This window comes from Hirundo rustica, chromosome 1 (genome assembly GCF_015227805.2).
Source record: "Hirundo rustica isolate bHirRus1 chromosome 1, bHirRus1.pri.v3, whole genome shotgun sequence".
Classification (NCBI taxonomy): Eukaryota; Metazoa; Chordata; class Aves; order Passeriformes; family Hirundinidae; genus Hirundo; species Hirundo rustica.
The window spans coordinates 10,726,579-10,749,178 of NC_053450.1; the positions used below are offsets into that span (position 1 = coordinate 10,726,579).

At 37.3% G+C, this 22,600-nt stretch overlaps 1 protein-coding gene across 1 annotated transcript in view; it reads right to left on the minus strand.

The window, feature by feature from the left end:
* Positions 1-22,600, minus strand: part of NSMCE2 (NSE2 (MMS21) homolog, SMC5-SMC6 complex SUMO ligase) — a 129,501-nt gene that overhangs the window by 47,453 nt on the left and 59,448 nt on the right. Inside the window, exon 4 of the mRNA XM_040060249.1 lies at positions 20,882-21,035. Coding sequence (XP_039916183.1) covers positions 20,882-21,035 — 154 coding nt within the window. The remainder of the gene's footprint in view (positions 1-20,881; positions 21,036-22,600) is intronic.

Here is a 22,600-nt window from a genome sequence, read left to right on the forward strand (position 1 = left end):
CAAGGACAGGGTAACAAATAATAGGATGCACAGGATTTGCAGCCAGTGAGGAAGAGCAATCCCAACCTGCCATCTGCCAACCAAAATTAGATTAGAGTTCTCTCTACGCAGGGCAGCAGAGCAGTTTTGAAGAGACACTTGGAAGAGAACAGGACCTTCTCCTATGTCTTAGAACTTCTCCTGTGCCTAGTAAGGTATCATGAGACAACAAAGATGCCCAAGGAGATGCCCGTGTGTCAGGGACCTAGTGAGGTAACAGGTCACAGACAGAAAGGGCTAAATCATCACAAAGGTATATTCTGCTTGGGTTTTTTTGGGGGGGAGGCTGATACTTCTGGCCTAAGAGACTTTAGCCTGCTAAAAGTGCTAACTGTTTCCCAAGGGAAAAGTTCTCGAGAAAGCTTCTTCTCAAAACAATCTTGACAAAACAACTATCCTTTCCCCAAACAATCTTTCTCCAAGTGGTGTCTTGTTGTTTCTCTAGTTTAACCAATGGAATTAGAGAGGTGTCCCTCCTAGTCACCAATCATGTTAAGTCTGTATCAGAACACCTTATAAAAGGGAGTAAGAATTGGACAATAAAGCTTTTCTATACTCTTTGCCTTCTGAAATATTTGGAGTCTTTCATCTTTCTTTCGTATCCTACAGCGACACTTTTTAAATTTTGCTCACACGGTAAGAACATTCTTTACAAGTCACCTTCATGGTGATTTAAGCTAACTGGTTTTAATTCTCATTTACAATGAGCTGGGAACTGCTCTTTCCAGTTACACTATCTTAGTTAAAAAAGTAAAACCTCAATTTCTTGGCATTGAACAGCTGCTTTTTACTTCTTAGAACACACTGAGATCATCTGTAGAGAAATGAGGTTGTGTTTATTGTAAGTGTGAACACCAATAGAGTGATTTAGAAGAACTAAAACCATATTTTTTTAGGGTATACATGAACCTCTCTAAATGAGGAAGTCACTAATATTTTTCTCCCTTAGGCATAACAATCCCTGCTTGAGTTTCTACACTTTCTTCTAAAACAGTATGTCTGTCTCTCTTGGGACCTGCTTTCATCAATTGCTGCTTTCACCTCCTGTAGCAATTGTTGTTTTAAACAGCTGAAATAAAATGGTCATATACCGTTCACCTTCAAGCCTTCTAAATATGTAGAGTCAGAAATTATTTAATGCATCTAGATTAGTGCCCTTCAATTCTGAAGTGAAGAACTTGGGATTTCATTTTCATTTTATTCTGATAAATATATCACTCTATGATGTGAGCAGGAATTATGCAGTAAATAGCCATGAAATTCAGGTTTAGCAAAAACAGTTAGAGCATTGCAACATATCTACTGAGTATAAAATGCAAAGATAGTTCTTTCCATGTTCTGTAAATTTTCTGTAAATAGTGTTTTGCACAATTACATGCTCCATTCTTTCTGGAAATGTAAGTAATTTTCAGTTTCTACTAGGACAGGAAAAACAGCTCACTGAACTTGCAGCCTCAGTATTGCAAAATTCTGTACAGATAAGCCAGCTCTTAAAAAGAAAGTCACACTACTTGTACACATTATGGGTGGATACCCTGAGTGGCTGCAAAATATGACTGAAACCATCACCCTGCAGATAACCACAGCTTTACAATAGGTACTGACAGCTGCAGATTTGCTGTACTTAAGACAAATTCTGGGGGAAATTCATAGCTGTCACAGCTGTGTGCCTGTATTTGCAGCATCCCAAAACAAAAATACTGATCAAGGATGAAAAATAGCTGAGTAAAACTGAAAGCAGAAAACTAAAGACAGCAATTAATAATAATGGGAATTAAGGAAATGAAAATTAAGAGAAACTAAGCATGTCTAAGGCCTTGAGAAACAAAAGGAACTGTGCTAGTATGTGTGCCTTGTGCTGGGCATGCTTGTCATGCTAATATTCATCAGAATACAGCTTAATCAAAACAAGTTAAAAAAATCACAAGTGGTGGTGAGCAAGAAGATTAATACAAATCAATTTCCATTTCCTGGAAAATTAGTTCACCAAAGTAAACCAAGAACACAAGATTAATAAAAAAGTAGCAAAGGCTTGCTTTGTGTTTTACTTTCCTAATTTTTAAAGCAGGTATTTTGATCTTAAAAACTATGAGGTTTTTCCCTAAATACGTACAGTCACAATATACTATCAAACCAGTTAGATTTATTTACTATTACACAAACTAGACTGCACAGCAAACAGCTTTTACTGCAGGCTTCATACAGAAGAGTTAAAAAGCTTGCTGGAGTATCAGCAGAAATAGCAGAAATCACCTGGAGCACAATTCCTGTTGTTCCTACTTCAACAACAGGCAGGATTTAGGAGTACAGTTGCAGGATTTGTCATCAGGGATTTCTCAGTGCAACTCCAGGCTGAGGCATGACCCTTGCCATACCTGGGGACACACCACAGGGGCACTGGAGATCCAGGCCCTCAGCAAGGTCAAGCAAGACTGAATGTAGAGAGGGCTCTGGCGCCAGGCTGTTTCTCAAGGAAAGGATCTTCTATGAAGATCTCAAGCTGGGATCTAGGTAGAGAGCACTAACCACTGTGAGAGCTGAACTTCAGAACACATTCATCAGCCATTGACCAGAAGAGGAAAGATCACATGGTTTTAAAGCAAGGAAGTGAGATACAGGTACTGGAAGGAAGTGAATCCCTATGTTTGGGGGATTGGCACAGCACTCAACAGGAGCAGGTGGCAGACACAGCTACAGAAGGGGATGTAAACACAGCATATAACACACACACACACACACACACACACACACACACGTGGTATTTGAAAAACTTCAAGAAAGAGGGAAAATTCCTGCTTAGACTGCTCCTGCTATAAAAGATCATAAATGCAAGTTTCAAATATAATGGTACTGGGTCAAGTCCTGCAGTAGATGTGGGTACACGCTTAGCTCGTGTATTTTGCATTCTTCAGTGTTTCTGGATAGACTTTCAATTACTTGATAGTATACTCAAACTTAATGCATGTAACTCCTAACATTTCTAACAGCTTTTCAAATACACTGGTACTTCTTTTGATGTGTGCTAAAAATACTAATTTCTAAATGTAAAATTCATATATCTCATCCAAGAAAAGAAAGCCATGTCTACATTTACTCTCAAACCTCAGCAGAATATTGTACTTTGCTAGATTTTGGAGGAAGAGCAATCAAAGAGCTTCCAGTCCTACTTCTGAAAAAAGGTAAGTGAGAAGTAAAAATGACTGTCAATGTCAAGAGTTACAACAGGATCTGAGGAAATGACATTGTCAATGGTTACAAAAGAATGCCCACACACAATGTCTAACCAGATGGAAGCTGCAATTTCTCAAAAAAAAAAAAAAAAAAAAGAAAAAGAAAAGTGTTAACATTTCTTTGCCATGTTTAAGTCACCAGGCTTCACTTAAATATTAATTTCCACCAGAAATAATGTTGAAACCAAATATTAAACCAAACACACACGGAACTTTTGGAAGTTCACTGTAGAATAGGGATGGCATTTATTTCAGTGTTGACCAGCATAAAATCTTGGCATATGTTATGATGGTGTGAAGTGTTTGCTGTGGCATATATTTCCTGTACTCTCTCATAAGCTTTAGTCCATGCAATATGCAAGGTTTTCCAGATTAAATTCTAGTGTTCCACATATGAAACATCCCTTATTATTTAATAATTTTTGATGAATTAATTTCTAGAAGGCATTATGTTTTCAAATTACAACAGTATCCTCAATTCAAAAAGATTTTTAGAAAAATCACAGGACAGAAAACATTATTTCAAGTTAGCTCTTTTGTTCAAGACTTTGGTTGTTTATTTTAAAGGCAATATCTGAAAACAAATTTTTGCCTAATGACTGCTTTTCTATTTTAAATCTTAAACAATCTGTTCCATGAACTACCTGGAAAAAAATGTATTGAAAAATAGTTGAAAACATCTTTTCATTATAATTCCTGGAAAAATATGACAGTCATTATCTATAATGAGACTTTTTTTATTTACAAAGAGTTAATTTAAATATCGTGCTGATCTCCACTCTCTAAGGAGCACTGAACGATGAGAATTCATTATGTTGCCTGTTATAATGCTGTTATTTCTTGTTGTAATGAGGACAGCATAGAAACCACACAAGAACAGAGTAAAACTGAAATGTCATTTTACACAAAAATCTTTTTTCTATTCCTCATACTTGGGTCAGACCTGCACTACAAGACACTGGCTGAACACTGACCACAGCTTTCATGATCCACTCTCAGAGCTGACTGACCCACAGAGATAATATCGGAGGTTCTATTACTCAGCCACACATCCTAATGAGAAACTTTCCCATTTCTGCACCACAACCACTGACAGGTTGGCTCACAGACACACCTGTCTGTGCCTCACCCAGGCAGGTCAATGGTTTGTACGGATGGTCTGAGACTACCAAGGCAGAGCAGCCAGGGAATGCTGCAGTGCCTTATGTTTCAACATGGAGGTGTTACGGGCTTTTATGCAACTGCATCTAAGGAGGTTAAGGAGCTGTAATTAGCACACATCACCTCGCTGTCACTGCAGCTAATCAGGCTGAAAAATCCCAAGTGTCTCCACTCTTGAGCAGTGCTGCTTCTTGCAATGGAATTTTCGAGCTCTTCTTGCTAATTGCTTACATTGCTTTCAGACTCTCTGGCACCATGGAAAGCTTCCTTTTGGTGTGGAAACAGGGGGGTGCGGGGACGAGATTCTCACAACGGAAGTGACATTTTCTCTCTGCTAGGAATCTCAGCAGAGGCATGGACTCTTCTGAAGACATCCATTAATATCAACAATGCAGACCAATTTGAAGGTATATTCATTTTAATTCTCACTGAATTTAGGGGTAATCCTGGGCTCTGTCTACACTGTAAAGTGAACAGCTACTCAAAACAAAATATTCTAGGCGTCACATCTGGCACCATACTGCCAGCTGCCAGCACATCTTTGAGCTCAGGCTCAAAGCATCCAAATCATGATTAAAAATAGCCAAGGTTATGTGATCTGCTGGTGAGTTGTGGTTGTTAGATGCTCATATCTTACTTGCAACTGATCAGATCAGACCACATGATTGACAGCTTGGGGTCAGGATAGCAGCCTCAAGCTTTCCTCACTGAGAGATCTCCCAGAGTGAGGCCTAAGTGTGTACCTGAGAACACCCAACATACACAGGGTGGATGATGGGCTAGTCCATAGCTGAGAATGGGCTTAATAGTTCCCTTGTTATTCTGAACAGACATTTACTCAAACTTGAGAATCTATATCCTATTAAGTTGATGCCTGCTCAGTCTAAATGTGATGTACCCACACCACAGACACAGATTATCTAAGACCATCCAACCAGCTGCTCTTTCCTGGTTTGGCAAGTGTCTGTTGGGCTTCTCTCTACCTTCCCTTCCCAGGACCAATGGTAAAATATTTTTTGTTGCAGGTCTGGCCTTGTAAGCTTGCTCTCTTCAGACTGTAGAATATTGTCTTCATTTATCAGCTTCAGAGTAATTTCTTACTGAAGTAATTTTTAAGATTACATGCTGTTTCACAATATGAGGTACAAGTGTACTTGTAGCAGAGTCACTATTTAGGGAATGTCATAAGCATAAAACAAATTCTAACAGCCAAGAACTAAAAACTGATTTGATGTTTATATTCTTCTCATATCATGTTAACATGATTTTATTTTTGTTTTGTGGCTATTCTTGCAACCATGTAATTTTTAGAAATGAGGTTTCATGAGTTCACCTTGAAAAAAAAAGAACCCCTTATAAACTAAACAACAAATAATTCTGTTGTGTTGCTATGTCAGATAGATGATATGTAAGTTGCTAGAGGAAAACATATTTTTATTGTCAGTCACTCAATACCAGAAGTATTTTTTTTACAATTAGCTGTATTGCCAGCATAAATACAAACCTTAAGTAGATCTGCACATTAAAGATTAATAAAAAGGGAGAAAACACAAAAGCTTCTGAATGTTTTTCTAGAGAACATAGTTTAAAAATGTCAAGGACAAATTTGCTATGGAAAAATAGGGCAGTGCACTATACAGTCATTGAGATTTTAATTTTAAAAAAAAAAAAAAAAAAAAAAAAAAAAAAAAAAACCCACAAAACAGCTAGCAATCTCCCTTTTTATTGAAAGGTCACTGTAATGCAATAGGACACAGTAAGCAGTTGTGAAATTAAGCCCTCCAGAACCTGGTTGCAGCTTTGGAATGTGACCATTGTTGTGCAATGGAGTTTGTCACCATCATATGAAAACCCCATTGGGAAATACATCTTCTGTTTACCTGCTCATCACAGATAACCATCAACTGATTCACATTCTGTAGTATTTTACTAAGGTTTAAAACAATAACCAAACTGCAAACATGATCTCTTTCACTTAACATCTCTTTTCAAGAAATTTTAGAATATGTTTCATCCATCCTACATACAAAACGTTTTCTCTTTTTTTGTGTTTCTCTTTAAAGAGGAGGTAAGTCAACAGGCTCACAGCCTATTAAACACTTCTCTCTTCTTGCTATCTATTTTTACCCACCTAAAAAAATACAATAATGATGCTGAGCTAGATATTCAATGGAATACTAATCATGCTGATGTCTCAAGCAGAGGCTTGACCATTGCTCAGAAGGAACAAGCAGCAAAAGCAAATTAACCCATACATTGAGACATCTATACAAGCAGAAGTTTGAGCACATTGTTCTAATTACAATCTCAGGTCTCTGGAATTCTGGCGAATCTCAGGGCACATCTATAGAGGTGGGTGTAAACAGAGCTCCTCTGCCCATTCCCTTGGTTGAACTGATGGAGACTAGTGCTGATTCAGAATTTGTACAGCCACATTTGCATGGCACTGGCCTGACTAGATGTAGAGACAAGGCAGGCAGAGGAACTCTGTATGTCTGCACATGTCTTAGACACTCATCCTGAGGTGCAGACTTTCCCCATCATACAGAGGACAACATAACAAAGATGTTAATCAAACTTCTCAATGAGGGAGCTAAAGAGATACTCCGAGTTTATAGATAAACTAAAAATACGGCTCCAGACTTATATTCCTAAATGTGGATTTAGGAAATTAGCTTTGAAATATGCAGTGTTGATGCAGCAAATCAACCTTCAGTATATTAATTTCCTCAAATAGCACAATTGATCTGAAAGACACAAGCTACTTATGCCTTAAAGGAGCAGTTTTAAACTTGTTTAGTGAAAAGCCTGCGTCTTCATTCCCATAGTCTTTGGTGACTTGACTGCCCCAAGTCTAAGGACTCTCGTAACTTGGAAGATCTTTTCAATTGCAAACATCTGTCTGTCTTTTCTGGTCTGTAGTTAATCTCAAGGCAAATTTGTCCATTAACACATCACAGATACACCTGCCACCAGAAGCATAAAAGGCTTGCCATAGATTTTAAGTGTGTAAGAAACAAAAAACAGAGGTGATGAAATCTGCTAGACTAACAGCTTTTGAAAAAGGAAAGCACTTGGCAGCTGTTTAGAAATGAGCATTTTGACATTCAGACGCTTTTCAAAAGGTGACAGTGATTAACAATTCAGTGATGCCACTGGATCTTGTATGACTATGCTTGTGAATCAGCCTCATACAAACTGTAGCAAAAAAGGGCTATTTTTAAGATTAAAGGCTCACAGGACAATCTTAGTCAGAAAGGTTGGTTCTAATAGGGCACAGTTACATAAAAATAGTGCAACAGACAAAGAACAGTTTTTTCTGGCCCTCTGTAGTTCATGCTGTGCAAGTAATTTAATGGCAAATTTGTTTAGTAATAACTATATTATTCACAACTCCATGGGAATAACGAATTATACCCTAAGCATTCTATCCATTCATTACATATGAAAGAGTTCCTCAGGTTAGAGGTACCTGATAAAATCAATTTGAAGGGTGGGGGAAAAAAGCCTCTACTCTGCTGTTGAAAGCAGTGCAGAACCTGGATATATCCACAGAACCTATTTTGTTAGTCCAAAATTCCTGTCACTTTTCTGTTGACAACTCACAGACGCCATGGTGCCTATACTGCATCTCAAGCACACTTCAAGACTCAGGTAAAGAATGCAGCAAGATCTTCATCCTCATAGCTTGCAGTGGTTAAGTGGGTGCGAATTCTTACAGCACTCTGCATGATTTACAGCTTTCAATAATGTGTTCTGTTTGCTCTGTCATGTGAAAATATTAAAGAAAATCATCTTGGATTCATAACTGGAACAGCTAGTGATTTGAGAACTGAGAGCTTTCACCTGTCATTTTGAGATGCATACGTAACAGGATGTTGGTTTCACTTCAACAGAGTATTTCGTATGTATTTATGGGAAAAAAAAAAAAGTAAATACTTTGTAATAAAGTTCTCGTTAACTTCTAGACTATGCCTCTGTGTGTCAATCTAGAACTCAGCACAGTCTTCTGTCCTAGAGACTGCACTGCCTTGCCCTTACTCTGTCTATGTGTGAACATATACACGGAAACACAGCATACGTGAGGGGAATAATTTGCTATAGCTTAATAGAGACATTACTTACATGGCGTGTACAGAGATGCCCAAGAGATATTATGCCTTAGGCAGCTCCAATCTTTCTGATGATCCTCTGAGCAGAAAAACCTCCTACACAAAGCTGTCTTTTAAAAGGCATAGTCTTACTCCTATCATAAATTCTCATGTCTATATTCTGCCTAACATGCCTGGAGGTGGGGCTGAGGCACAGCCTATTCAGTAGTTATGAAGTGTTTGCTAAAGAGCATATACCCATGAGTAAGTACTGAAACCATTTTAATAACAAGGATTTGGGGGTCACTGTCAAAGAGGTAACACAGAAAAAAAATCAAAATCCTCTCCCGCTTTATACTGTTTGATATAAAACAATCATTTTTTTTTTAGTCTAGGTTTAGGAAAATAATGATATCATTTTTAGTATGATTGTTAGTCAGGAAAACAAAGAAAAAATACTTTAAACTTATTTAGTTAAATTTGCTGAACAATTTTAAATTTTAAAGAGAAGTCTTCAGTGCAGTGATCACAAATTCACATTGAAATGAGACAGGAGAGTGCATATCAGGACACCGCTTAGGATGTCACTGTTAAGCTTAATTAATCATTCTTATTTCTCTCTTGAGTCATCATAATGAGATTTTTTTAATAGGGAAACCACTTCAAGAGAAATTTTTGAAGTTGATGTTCTAAGAGATTAGACAGAGAAAATGCTTTAGCTTACAAAGATCCTACACAGCACATATTATTAAATGTACAGATTAATATAACTTCCAGTCTCGATTTCCATAATCTGTAGTTAAAGGAAGAGATACACAGGAAGCTTTTTCTCCATACCAAGGGGTGTGGGGTCTTACATTGGCAGCTGTTTTGAACCTACATTATTAATATTTTAGTTTGATTTTTGGCACCTCCTCTGAACACATGCAGAAGGTTGTATGCTGATAACATAAGATTTTTCTTCAATTATCATAGCAATATTTTTACGAAGGAAAAAAATATGGAAAATATCAAAGAATTTCCCTATCTATTGTTCTAAGAAGTGGCTTTTAGTTAGAAATAACATTTAGATGGAATCAAAATTTTAGCGCAATGAAGAGTGATATTTGGCTCTGCCAGTGTATTTCAGGATCTCATCACATGGTTGCCTCAGCAAGTTGCTTTTGGTTTCAGCCCTCTCTCATTACCTCTTCCCGTCTGAAATCAGCTGATCTTTTTAGGCATTCCCACAGTCAGCCAACAAGCTACTCACTGTCAGATACCCAGCACCATATTTAGGGTGTGCCTTCTACATGAAGAAGCCAATAGGAATGCAGTTGCCTCATTTTGTCTGCCCCTTCAGAGCTGTCTGCCCTCCCATCACACAACCCTTGCCAACTCAAGAGAAAACATTCTCAGCCTACAGGCTTAGCTTTCTGATTCCGCATATGCCTTTGCTGAAAATGCAAATCAAATATAACAATATGGGTATTTTAATATATATAAAATATATCTTACATAATCTGAATGAAATATAATTAACTTTTAACATGCATGCAATCATTTCATTATTGCAGTTAAAAAAATAGTTCTCAGAATCCATGTCTTCCAGAATCTCCAAGAAAAATACTCTTTGTTTCACCATTTTCTGATTCATTTGACTTTGGAAGAAAAATAAACACATTGCTGTGTTCAATATTGTTGCACAAGAGAATTCACAAGAATGAAATGTGTTCAAAGTTCCTAGAAAAAAATGCAGCAATGCTGGCTGCCAACTTGTTCAATGTCAAGCTCTAGGCAGTATAGCAGGACTAGCAGTAAATGACTCATAGTGAGTCACGCTTTAGCTATTTTTGCTTTTAAAGTAATGCCAGGCGCTGTGTTAATATTCAACCCTGAGTAAATTTAGCAATGCAAGAAAACAAGTGTTTCCATGGTTGCTCCTTCACAATGTTTATGGTATATACACAGCCATTAGGCACAGGAATTAAGCCAAATTAAGAATATGGAAATGTTCCTCTTTCATTTACAACTGAATTTTGCTACACTGGGTTTCATGACTCACTCAGCTACTAGTTCTTCCAACTCTAAAAAAAATGTAAAGCCATAGCTAGCACACCACTGTTACGTTAGTGGTCAATAGCCACTACTTTCTTTTAATTACAGCTTGTGCTGTGTACGCTGCTGAGCTGGAAGCATGATAATGAAATATTTTTTCAGGACAAAACAAGACTGGCAGCAAGGCTTCACTAGTGAATCTAAGTACATCCATCATGGATAAAATATTCAGTGACACTTCTAAGGAGGAGCTGGCACTTCTAAAGAGGAGGACTGAAAGGAGGAAGGAGGTCGTGGCACTACCTGAAAAGGGAAAGCAGCTCCAGAAAAAGGAGGAAGGATGCTGACTGAGGCTGGGGAGCAGTTGGGTAAAATGAGAGAAGTGGTGATGAGAGCACGACAGAGATGGAAAATATTTTTCATGACATAGCTGTGATGTGACAAAACCCATACGCAGGCACCAGGCACGATTTCAGTGCAGCAATTTACACAGCCATGTTTTCGTAGGTGAGCAGGTATTTGTGGAATTGCGGCATATGAGCTCAACTAATGTGGATATCTGACAAAACAGATGTAGACATCAAAACAAAACTCTTCTGGAGATCAGAAAAGAAGAATTCAATCTGCACTGTAGGGAAAAAAAAAAAAAAACAACCAAAAAAAAAAAAAGACCCACAAAAAAACCAAAGCAATGGATGCTGCAGCAAAGGTTAGGTGAATAGCTTACTTTGCCCACACTAGTAACAGAGCTGCCAAATGACTACATATGACTGCTAGTTAAAATTTTTTGTTCCCATTTTAATACACTGATTTATTCTTTAGTCTTAAATAGCAGTAGTCACTATTTTTATTGGAGAAGCTGATAAAGCAATCAGAAAGCTTTCACATTTTTTTCCCCTCGAAGGAAATTCTTTAGCTTTTCTGCATGAAGTCTTCCATCCTGCGATAAGCAAGGATTGGTTTTCTGCATGTTTTCCTATCTGACTATAAACTAGCCACTTAAGATTGTACTAGGAGCTTAGATAGATCCTGATGAACAGCCTTCCTGCACAAACTTCTTTTGATTTCACTAAGTCTCAGACTGACCCTTCAACTTTCAAATAGGAAGCGAGGGAGAATACCTAAGGGTGGGCCAGATCCAAAGAACTGAAGCAAACTACTAAAGTCCAAAATGAGAAAAGAAAAAGAAAAAGAAAAAGAAAAAGAAAAAGAAAAAGAAAAAGAAAAAGAAAAAGAAAAAAGAAAAAAGAAAAAATCTGTTCCATGGTCTCTTAACCCTGAAGGTATCTATCTCCAGTAAGTCTCTCCCAGGTTCTCCAGGGATCTGAAGATCTGAGTTCAGTACTTGTCCAAAGCTGCCCCAGTCTGAATATCTAAGAATACATTGTTTGTCTCACAACCTCTGGTCCTTGAAAGGAGGCACAACTTCATTCCAGTGAAAGAAGAGAAGGTCATGATGAGGTACAGAACCCAGATTTCTTTCCATTTCTTGCTGCAGGTTAACTGCTGGAGTACACAGTCATGCGCTCTCTTCCAGTCCTTCCCAGCCCCCTTCCACTTCCAGCTGCACATGGTGGCATTTTTCTTCAGCTGAAGGACTGCAGAGTGCCCTCTGCACACCTGCCTGCAGCCAAGGGGTTGCTGAAAAGCCTACAAGCCATGGTGTGATGTCAGATGTAAATTCCATCCCATCCAGCAGCCTAATTCTGATGATGAGTAATGAAAATTGCTAGAGGGCACGAGGCAGGGAAAGCCAACAGCAATGTTTTCCTGGTATCGTCCAGTCTCCAGTAATCTAGTCAGGGGAGGATCCAGAGAGGAGTCAAATATCTCATCTTCCTCATAAAGGCTTTTTTTTTTTTGGTGCTTATTTGTGAATTTATTGCCATCGCTTCCTGGGAAACTGCTGTAGTCACAAGGCTATTGTATAAAACATAAGCACTCTCACCCTCACTCCATTAACTGCTTCTCTCCCTCAACAGGTATGTTTAGTGCCTCTTGGAACACCTGTTAAGCAACTTGTCTTTAATCCTAAAATCATTCACTGCAAGCCTGGTAACACAAATCTACATCCACATTTGAGATGATAAGACACGATAAACCTATCCACACTTGTAAAGTCAGCTGCTATGTCTGAAATCAGAGCTAATACCTGCTGAAAGGTGACAACTTCAACCACTCCTCAGTTGTGACAAAACATACGAATGCTCCAAGCCTGTTTAAGGGTAAATGTAAATGCCAACAAAGGTGTTTGATTTCTTTGACTCTATGCTAATGGAGATTGAAAGCAACATCTCTTAGGTTACCCCTGAGAAACAATACATAGAATTAGCACTTCAGCTCATACCGATAACATCAGTAATCATTTGAGAGTCTGAAATTCTAAATCTACAGATTAGAGCCATGGTCCATTTCCTCTCCAGCTACATAATACAAGCACAGGTGCTCAGTCTCAGTCTCGAAGTAAAAAAGATTCATTACCTTTGTGTTACTTTAAAGTTGGCACATTTTTAGTCAACTTATGCAATACTGTGATTGACATACTGATGTAAAGCACTCTGTGCTGACAGAACAGATTTGTCACTGAACAAAGCTGTTCAAGCAGGTGTGCCACAGCTCTCTTTCTGGGAGCCAAGACACTTAACTCCAGGCTCTAGCATCTAGTCTGAGGTCCACAAACCTAAAGGATGGGCGTTGCAGTACTTTAATGCTTCTCTAGCTTTATTCCTCCATTTCAGCTCAAGATCTAACAGATTTGGGGGAGTGTGGAGAAGATCTCCAGTGTATTAATGACATAAAATTCAAGTTGGAAAAAAAATATTCTACTCTGAGTTTATCAATACCTATGGTTTTTAAGAGGGAAATGAAATAATATGGATGTCAAAAATTACAGTAAGCAGCCAATGTGCATGAACATCCGATATGGAATTAGAAGATGTTTATTAATCTTGCTGTACACTACTATTTTGCATGTTATTATATGTTGCCAGTATAGATCAGAGAAAAGGGAAATTCCACTGATTTCAGAGCTACACTGGCATTTACCAAAGCAAGGTCTACCTCAACCTGCCACAATTCTGAAGGAAACACCAAAGAGCCACACTGTAAATAGCTTCAGGACCCATAAAAACACCAAGAGTTTTACTTTCTCTGAACTGGAGTGTTCTGAAGTTACCATCCAGTGTGATATGCACTGATGGATTGTTATTTAGTCAGCATTGTCTCAGAACTACTTGCCTGTTTCTCCTCAAATGTGTTTTGTCCCAGCAGTCAATACAAATGCATTACTTGGAGAAGCAGAGTTCTACTTGAATTAGTATTTCCACTGATCCTCTTGCATACTGATGGCACAAAGTCCACCATATAAATGACATATAGAAAGAGTGAAAAAACCTACTGCCCCCCCCAGATAAAGATTCAAGTAACAGAAAAAAAAAAAAAAGAGTAAATAAAACAAAGTTCTCTAAATTTAAAGCTCCACTAAGCTTTATTTTTCTCCTTCCTCCTCAATATACTAACTTCAAAATGAGAGCATCTCATTTAAATATTTTAACACTGGGTTTTTCTCCCTTTCCTCTTTCTTTGATTTTTTTCTCCTTGGACTGTTCTTTTCCTGTTTTCTTGTGATCACACTTAAAATTTGGACTGTAAGCTCAAGCCAAAAGAATGGAATACCTGTATCATCTGACCTTTAAATCTTTCTGAATAGCAGGCAACAGATATAATGAAAAGTAAAATTGCACTTAGCTACAAGGACAGAGGCAGTCCTTGTATTTTCACAGCTCAGATTTGCAAAATAGTTATGTATTACTACACCAGGAAAGAAGTGAATGAAAACTCTAAGTGAAATCACTGGTGATTTATTACCAGAAAGCAGATTTCCAATAGGGTATAATACATCTATTTAACATTTCTGAATTTTAGATACAGTCAAGGTTTAGTACGTATGCTTCTCACTCATCTGAAATTTATAAAACATTTCTGATGAGTTCAAGTATAGTCACATGCCACAAGATTTTATAAGTTTCCATGTGGCATAACTGGATTACCATAGAGTCAAGAAATACAGGAACTGACTGAATCAAACTAAACTCCATTGAGGGAGAGCACCTCTATAAGTCAGGGTACAGTGCTGGATTAGGAACAATGAGCAAAAATTTGGTCACTGACTTATTTTGCTTGAAAATTTCTCACCATCTGAGCAAAGTTCTAAGGTTTTTCATCATCCTTCCAAGAGAAACAAAGGAGAAAAAATTAATGGTTTTTAAGATGCCATTTTATTAGATATTGTGATTGAATGCAACATCAAGGGAATAGAAGCAGCATCTAGAAGCTCCCTTCCTGACCTATATATTCATACAAACACTAAAAATGCCATGCTGGTAGCCATCAATGTGCTCAGTTAAGAGAGAATTATCCCATAGCAGTAGCAATAAATTAACCTAAGCATTATCCCTAAGTGTATAATAATAATAATTATTTCCATGTAACACTCTATTTCCTTTCTAAATTTTATAGACTTGGTGCTGACCTGAAAGCCAGGCTGATATAAAACCAAGAATTACATCCTGAAAAGACTTTTGCAATGGTATAAAATGCAGATCTTTAAAAAACATATGTATAAATTAGATGACAGACATAGAAAGAGAAGAACTTATCCTCAATCACCTGCTGATTAGAAGGGCAGATATTTATAACAGGAGAGACCTACATCTGATGCTCTTTCTGATTTAGATACATCCTACCTCAACTGAGTTTTTTACTATATGGCTAAAGAGTCATTGTCTCTCAGTAATTCTTTCTGCAGTTGTTGCCATTTTTATATACAGTTAAATACATTGTGGACAGAGAGAGAGGGAGACTATTGCAGTGTTACAGTCAACCACTTAGTAGGCCAAGTGTCAGTCAAGTTCTGATTTTAAATCACCAAGACTGAAACTCAGGTCTCTTATACTCCAAGTTACTCATAATGGAGAAGAGTCGTTGCAGGGGGTGGGTTGATTCCTCTTTCATTTTAACTCTGAATTACATGTCAGACCTCTAAATGCCACAGTAAGAAATTTCTTATTTCAATCAATTTAATTAGAAAGGCAATCATTTCACCAAAGAAACCCTCACCAGATCTATTGGCAATTGATGTTTTTCATTAATCCACTAACACAGTTCTTGCTAATGCAAGCTTCTGCATTTTTGGCAGGAAAAAAAACCACTAATTTTTACCCTGGAAAAGTCATTCCAGATTGCAGAAGGAAACTTCTGATGGTTTCATTCATTCAGAAGTTGTCACCCTAGGACAAAGGTCCAGACGCACAAAGTTTTTAGGAATCTAACTCCCAGTGATCTGTTCTGAAACTAAATGACTCCATCTAAGACAACAGGAGGGCAACAAAGCAAAGACCTAAACCGAGGTCCCCTAAACTTCAAATGACCTTCCCAAGTGCCGGATCCTCTTTCATTTCTTTACTAGCCAAGGCTGTCTGTAAGGCATTTTACGTAAATGAAAAGTGGGTATCTCACACACACCACTCATCTGTCATAACACAAATCCCACTTTCAGCTGGAATTTTCAACTCTTGTGCTAAAGTTGTTTTCTTATAATTAGTCAGTAAGGAGAATTTAAGTTATTTTTTACATTGAAAATATAAGGAAAAATACACTAACATTACTTTTCAGCTGAATCTCTGCCATCAGAGCTAAGTATAGGAACAAAAATAGGCCAACTAAGAAGTCAACTACAACTGAAGAGAAATCCAGATCTGTAAATCAATTATGTGAGTCCATACAAGTAACTTTGACTATTTCTTCAAATTTCACCACTGCTGTCTGCTAAGAAGTAAAATTAACTTGGCTACTTCAGTGTGATGTTGTGAGGATTAAATGGATGAAACTCGTCAAGCAATATAATACACAGTATCTTGATGCAGCTTGTTTTTGTATCCTACTAAAAGCAAATCAAAGGCCTTAGCCTTTCCTGGAATCTGTCATAGACTGTTTTAAGAATTTAAAGATAATTCCTTTCACAGTGACATTTTTTCTACTGCAAACTGTATCTAAAAAAAACATTTTTTCACATCATTATTTCTCAGCATATGCATAACTTAAAATACATGTATCGGCAGGACATACGGCATCTATTTGAACAATAATTAAAAATCTTCTCCTTTCAAAATATTTGCTTATTGATAACAACTATAAAACCATCCTAGCAAAATGATACACACTTTTTCCTTTCAAAAACTCACAGGCTTTCTTTTTTCTTCAGTGGAGAATGCAAGAAAGATCCTTACAACAGCAGTGTAGCTACTTTCCAAGCTACATTAGAATGACTGGTTTCCTGTGACAAAAACTTGCCTAAACTACTATTGAGTCTCAAAATGATTTGTCCCCCATTAAAAAAAAAAAATAATATTTCCTTCCTTTGCCAAATCAGTCCTTAAACTGTTTGGCATAACCAGCAATATTGTCATTCACTCAAATCTTAGCACTTTCCACAAAATCACTACTGAAGAGTGCATCTGCTGTGTGTTTGCAGAACCTGCAGTTATCAAGGATTCCAAAGTGCACGTTATCAGCTGCTACAAAAGGGCTATGAAATCTGTCATCCTTTGTGCACCAAACGTGACACTAAATAACCTTCAGCAAATACAGTAGTGGCAGCTAGGGTCACAGGAGTAAAGATTATACCTTCTGATTAGCTCTCCGTGCAGAGTATCATAAATTTAAACTGATATAGTTCATTTTGTAAAGACAAAATTTCTTCTCCTTTCTGCCAGAAGACAGACACCTTTGATATGTGTATATGTATGTGTGTATAAATACATATATGTATTCTGGCATGAAATAAAAAGACTCAGTAATACAACTTCAAACAGAAGGATTTTACACTTACAGAAGATACAAAATGCAAAGTTACAGTTCCTGCATGGTTTAGCTCCAATAGCAAGTGTCATAAAGTCACCCTAGGTCATATGGGCTCACTTTTGCAAGGCTCTGCACTGTGGTCATGCTCCAATAAGGAAGTGAAACATGCCAGAAATCTCACTCATTTCAAAGGATCTACTCATAAAATTTAATTTAAGCAACTTGCTTAAGCATTTCACTTAATCAAAAGGAGATCACTAAGCACTTTGCAGATCCAGGACCCTTATGTCTGAGGAGAGCATCAGTCAGGTAATGTTAAGGACACAAAAATTTTTCCTTACCACACCTGTAATCATTTAGAACTTTTAGGTATTATCAAATTTAGGGAATACTCCTCTAAGTACTCAGTTATTTAGAAAAGATAACATAGCCACTTGGGGGTACAAGAAATGGTTAAAAACAGGAAAAATCAAACAACACTCTTTTCTACTGCTTGCAGTCTAAGAAAGTTTGAGTAAAAAAATGAAAATGTTTTCCATTAAAAATAAGATGTGGGAATTTAGGAAACTAAGATAGTTCTGAAAACAGACTTCAGAAAAATCACTTGCTGTTCACATAAAACCTGTCTGACAGTGTTTTGACACATATCAGAGGTGAAGATTTTTCATTACTTCACAAACTCAGCTAAAGTAGCTGCATAATAAAGGCTCCCAGATTTAGAGAAAATGCCTGAAAACTGTCTGAAGGATGAGCAGAACAGAAACTGCTCTGAGGCATGATCTCATCCTTACTGCTACAGAGATGTATTTGCCCAATTTCATTTCTGCACCTTGGCTGCTGCTGAAATTCAAAGCTAAGAAGGCCTCCTTCACACAGAACTGCCAAGGGAAGACAAGCTGAAGGTGATACAGCACCGTTCTCCTCCCTGAGCATTCGAGCTACCTGTGGCACTGCCTGTCACCTGGCTGGGGATGGGGAACAACCATGCAGCTTCCTTTCATCCCAGTGGCAGCAAATATTGGAGAAGAAAATATATCAGCTTAATTTTCTGTTGAAATAAGGTTGTATTTAACTGCTTCACTCTTTGCACCATATCTAAAAACCATGTTGAGAAAGCTTTTCTCCTTCAAATCCTAGTTTATTTCTAAGTAGCAAAACAATATGAGAATATAATATTTCCTTGTTCATCTGTTCTAGAACAGAAATGTCAAACTCTGCATAAAAGATACATAATCATTAATGGTAACTCATCCTGGAAGGCAGATCATTGTAGTATCTACCCTGTCTGCTCCTTTGACATAGAAAAGATTGGGGAAAAAAAACAAACAAAACAAACAAACAAACAAAACCCCACAACAAACAAACAAACAAACAAACAAAACCTCCCCCCCAAAAAAACCACCAAAACAAAAAAGGAAACCCCCTGTGAGAAAACTCGGCAGAAGTTTTTATGTTTTATCTAATTGAGCAATAAAACCATATTCCAGAAAAAAGCTAAAAACTGAGCCTCAACTGTGTATGTGCTCTTGAAAACAAGTCAGGAATTGTGAACTAAGTTGCACCTGGCAAGGCTACTAGTTGAAAACAAAATACTAACCAGTAGTTGTTGATGAAGTTATTGATACATGTTAACTCACATCCAGCAGTTTTAAAGTGTGTCCCAAAATCTGCAGACACATTATGATATACTGTTAAAATGAGGCCAGAATTGGAGGACTCATGCTTTTGAAATCCCAACTTGTATAGGAGAAGGTAAGGCATACAGAGATAAGTTGGCTCAAGCATGAATGCTGAAGATTTAACAGGATGACTTTAATTTCTTCTTACAAAACAACCCCACCAAAACCACATGTACATATAGTATGTTTTAAGGTAAATCGCTAGCTTATGGAAACTAGTAATGTCTTTTACAGAATTTACTAATCTTCAGCTCAGCTGGTATTGCAAGTCAAGTGTTTAATAAGACAAATCTGGATTTCAAGCAGCAGTAGCAGAATTATGTCCTCATATTTTTTTAAGAATAATTTCTATTGTGTTTATTTAATTTGGTTTTTTTGCAACAGGTCGGCCAGTTAGAACTGAGTCCCATAACTTGAACTGAATGTATCACTAGAGCATACACCCCTTCCTCAGGCAATTACAAGGTGGAAAGTAAATCTAAAGTCAGTTATCAAGATTTTTATCTTCTTAGTTACAAACACCTGGAAATTAGAAATTACAACATAATGGTGGGGCAGTAATAATTTTACGGTTATGTAGGGAGTGAAAATTACACTGTTTTGTGGTCTCCAACTTAGTGTGTACATGCTTAGAGTGGTACCAAGAGCTCTATTAAACTCAGAGATCAGTGCAAAAATGCATAAAGATGGGAAACAAATATATCAAGCCTTCAAGCTCTAATCCTAGGGAGTCTTGAGATACCAGATCTGAAATTCACCTTGTCAAGCACATCCTATAAATCTTTATAGGGAAGCAATCCAAAGTCCAGTGGGAAAATTCTTTCCACTAGATCCACTGGGTTTTGGACAGGGCTCCTAAAAAACCCGTAACTCAAGGAGAGCTACAGGAGAGCACCCAGAATATCATTTTCCAATGGTATAAATCATTAATCTATGACTGCTGAAGTTCCTGAGATACCGGTTTATGTTGAAATCAAAATGTAGGATGGAAGGGAATAGGTACAGGGATCAAGGGACAGCAAGCAGAATAATATGATTTCAGAACACGGTCATGACTGGGGAAGAGCAACACAAATAGTGTCAGAGCCCATGAACTTTCCCAGCACCAGTAATCAGAGCGATATTTTAATGATTGCTATATCTGTGGGGCAATAAAAGCAGACAATTTTGTTGTGTTGCATAAATAACCAAACTGTTTACTCTCCAACTTTGCTGGTAATTTAAGCACAAATAACTTAAGATTTTAACACTTGAAAAATTACATTAATTAAAAAACCTTAGATTTTAGTAATCTGCAGTGTTGTACGGTGCGTGCACAGAAGCAGTAAACCTGAGAACATGTACAGTAAGCATTTTCCAACAATATAGTTCTACGATTAAAGCAAAGGTCTTCTTAGTGTTGCAACACATCCTATGTTGTGAAACAGGAGCAATTTGTTTAAGTGACAAATGAAAACAGCTTACCTAATCCTTTTAGAAGATCCTATCAATTAAGAAAATAAATGTGAAAGGTCTTCAAACGCACAAGCCCACCTTACAAAAAAAAGTGGTTTTCATGATATTTGTATTCAAACACAGCAGGTGCTGTGGGAGTCTAAATAAAACTACCAAGGTAATTACACTGGCTTTTTTCTACACAGATATAAATTCAAATAAGTTTTTGTGTTTTTAAGAGTACTCCCATCAGTTTGAGCCATAAGTGGCCATTCTATATTTCAGGGCAGTTAGTCAGATCTTACCGCTTAGCATTCAAAGAATCATTTTTAAAAAAAATCAGACTTACATTGTTTTTTCATCTCCTTAAGTTGATCCTTAAAATACATATATTTTTCATTCCTTTCAAAATCTGAGTCACTGTTCTTGCTCTCCATTTCAAGGAATTTTTCTTGCGCCAAGTTTTCTAAATCTGGTAAATTTTCTGGTTTTTCTCGTTTTACCTGTAAGGAAGAAGAAATAGAATGTATTCATTATGACACATTTTACAACAAAGCAAAAGACATCAAGCAAAAATTCATTAGCATAATCTCTAGTTTCTTTTGACTATAGTTAGGCTTCCTGCTCTGAAGCCATAATCTCCAAGTAATTCATTTCAGTAAAAGTAACTATGAAATGCAGATATTAGTTTCTCAATGTCATTTAACTCATTTTCTGGGTATTTCTCACACTAGCAAAGGGAAAACTGAAGTTTTTGCAGTCAAATTTACCTCTGTGAGTGGTGAAGGTAAACATGTTAACAGGAACCAGCATAACACTTCATGAGAATGAAACCAAAGTATACAACTCTGTCCAGAAAGCAAGAAGATAACAGAAAATCTGAGATAACTTTTATTAAGAGTTTTTTTTAAACCTCCACTCTCTAATCACTTCGGAATCAGGTTTACAGAAGCCTACAATCTACATGCAAGATTTGTGTGGTAACATCAGCAAGAACAGTACAGCTAACTTGAAAGGAAACCACCTCAATTTATTTGTGCTGTGTGAACAAGAAGCATTAAGCCATACAAGAAGGCAAAACCACAATTTCTTGAAAAGCACTTACTTACAGCAAATACATCTGGAATGATCTGAAGAAAAAATACCCAGAAAAGGGAAGTCATCACATAGACAATATTAAGATATTCTAAGAATGCAAAAAGAACTTTGGGAACCCCCTAAAATCAATAATTGGAGTTTTCTGTTTCTCAAGGCAACATTAAATTCCAGGGAACTGTAACTTCGATAGGTCTCGATAGGCGGTCGGGACTGTGCTGTGCAATGAGAATCAGCAACAGCACCAAGTCAGAAAGAAGGTGGACATCTGTCAAATCCTTAATGCTAAGCATTTTCTGAACCAGAAAAAGGCCACTACTATCCCAAAATCATGACAAAATATGACAATCTGAAAAAAGGAGACAAGCACCATTTCTGCTGAGCCACTCTTCCCCTGCCCCACACACTAAATTCTGCCCTTCACCAGACCATGACACTATTCATTGTGAAAGACAGGAAAAAAAGGAGCCTACTAAGAACAAAAACAAAACAGTCCACTTCATCAAATCATTTACAGGTTTAAAAGTTTACAGAGACCTTGGGAATCCTACAGAACATATTTTGTTTCAGGAGCCAAGTAAATAAGAAATGTTTCTGCAAAAATGGACTTAGCAGATACATAAAATGGAAAAAGAAAACTTTACTATCCCTTAAGCAAAGCAAAATTATCCATAGAACTATTACTTCTTCCAAGAGCAAAGCCAGTTTGACACATTTACTTTCAGCAGATGCAAGTTGTGGCAAGAAGAAAAATAAGAAAAAAACATGCACTGCCAGGTGATAGCATGAAGTTTTCAAAGGCACCTGGAGATAAATGATCACCTCCCACAACATCCAGCTGTAAATGGGAAAGAGTAATATTTTAGTACCAATCACAGAACCACAGAATTTTTAGGTTGGAAGAGACCTTCAAGATCATCGAGTCCAACCCATCTCTAATACTTCAACTAGACCATGACACCGAGTGCCACAT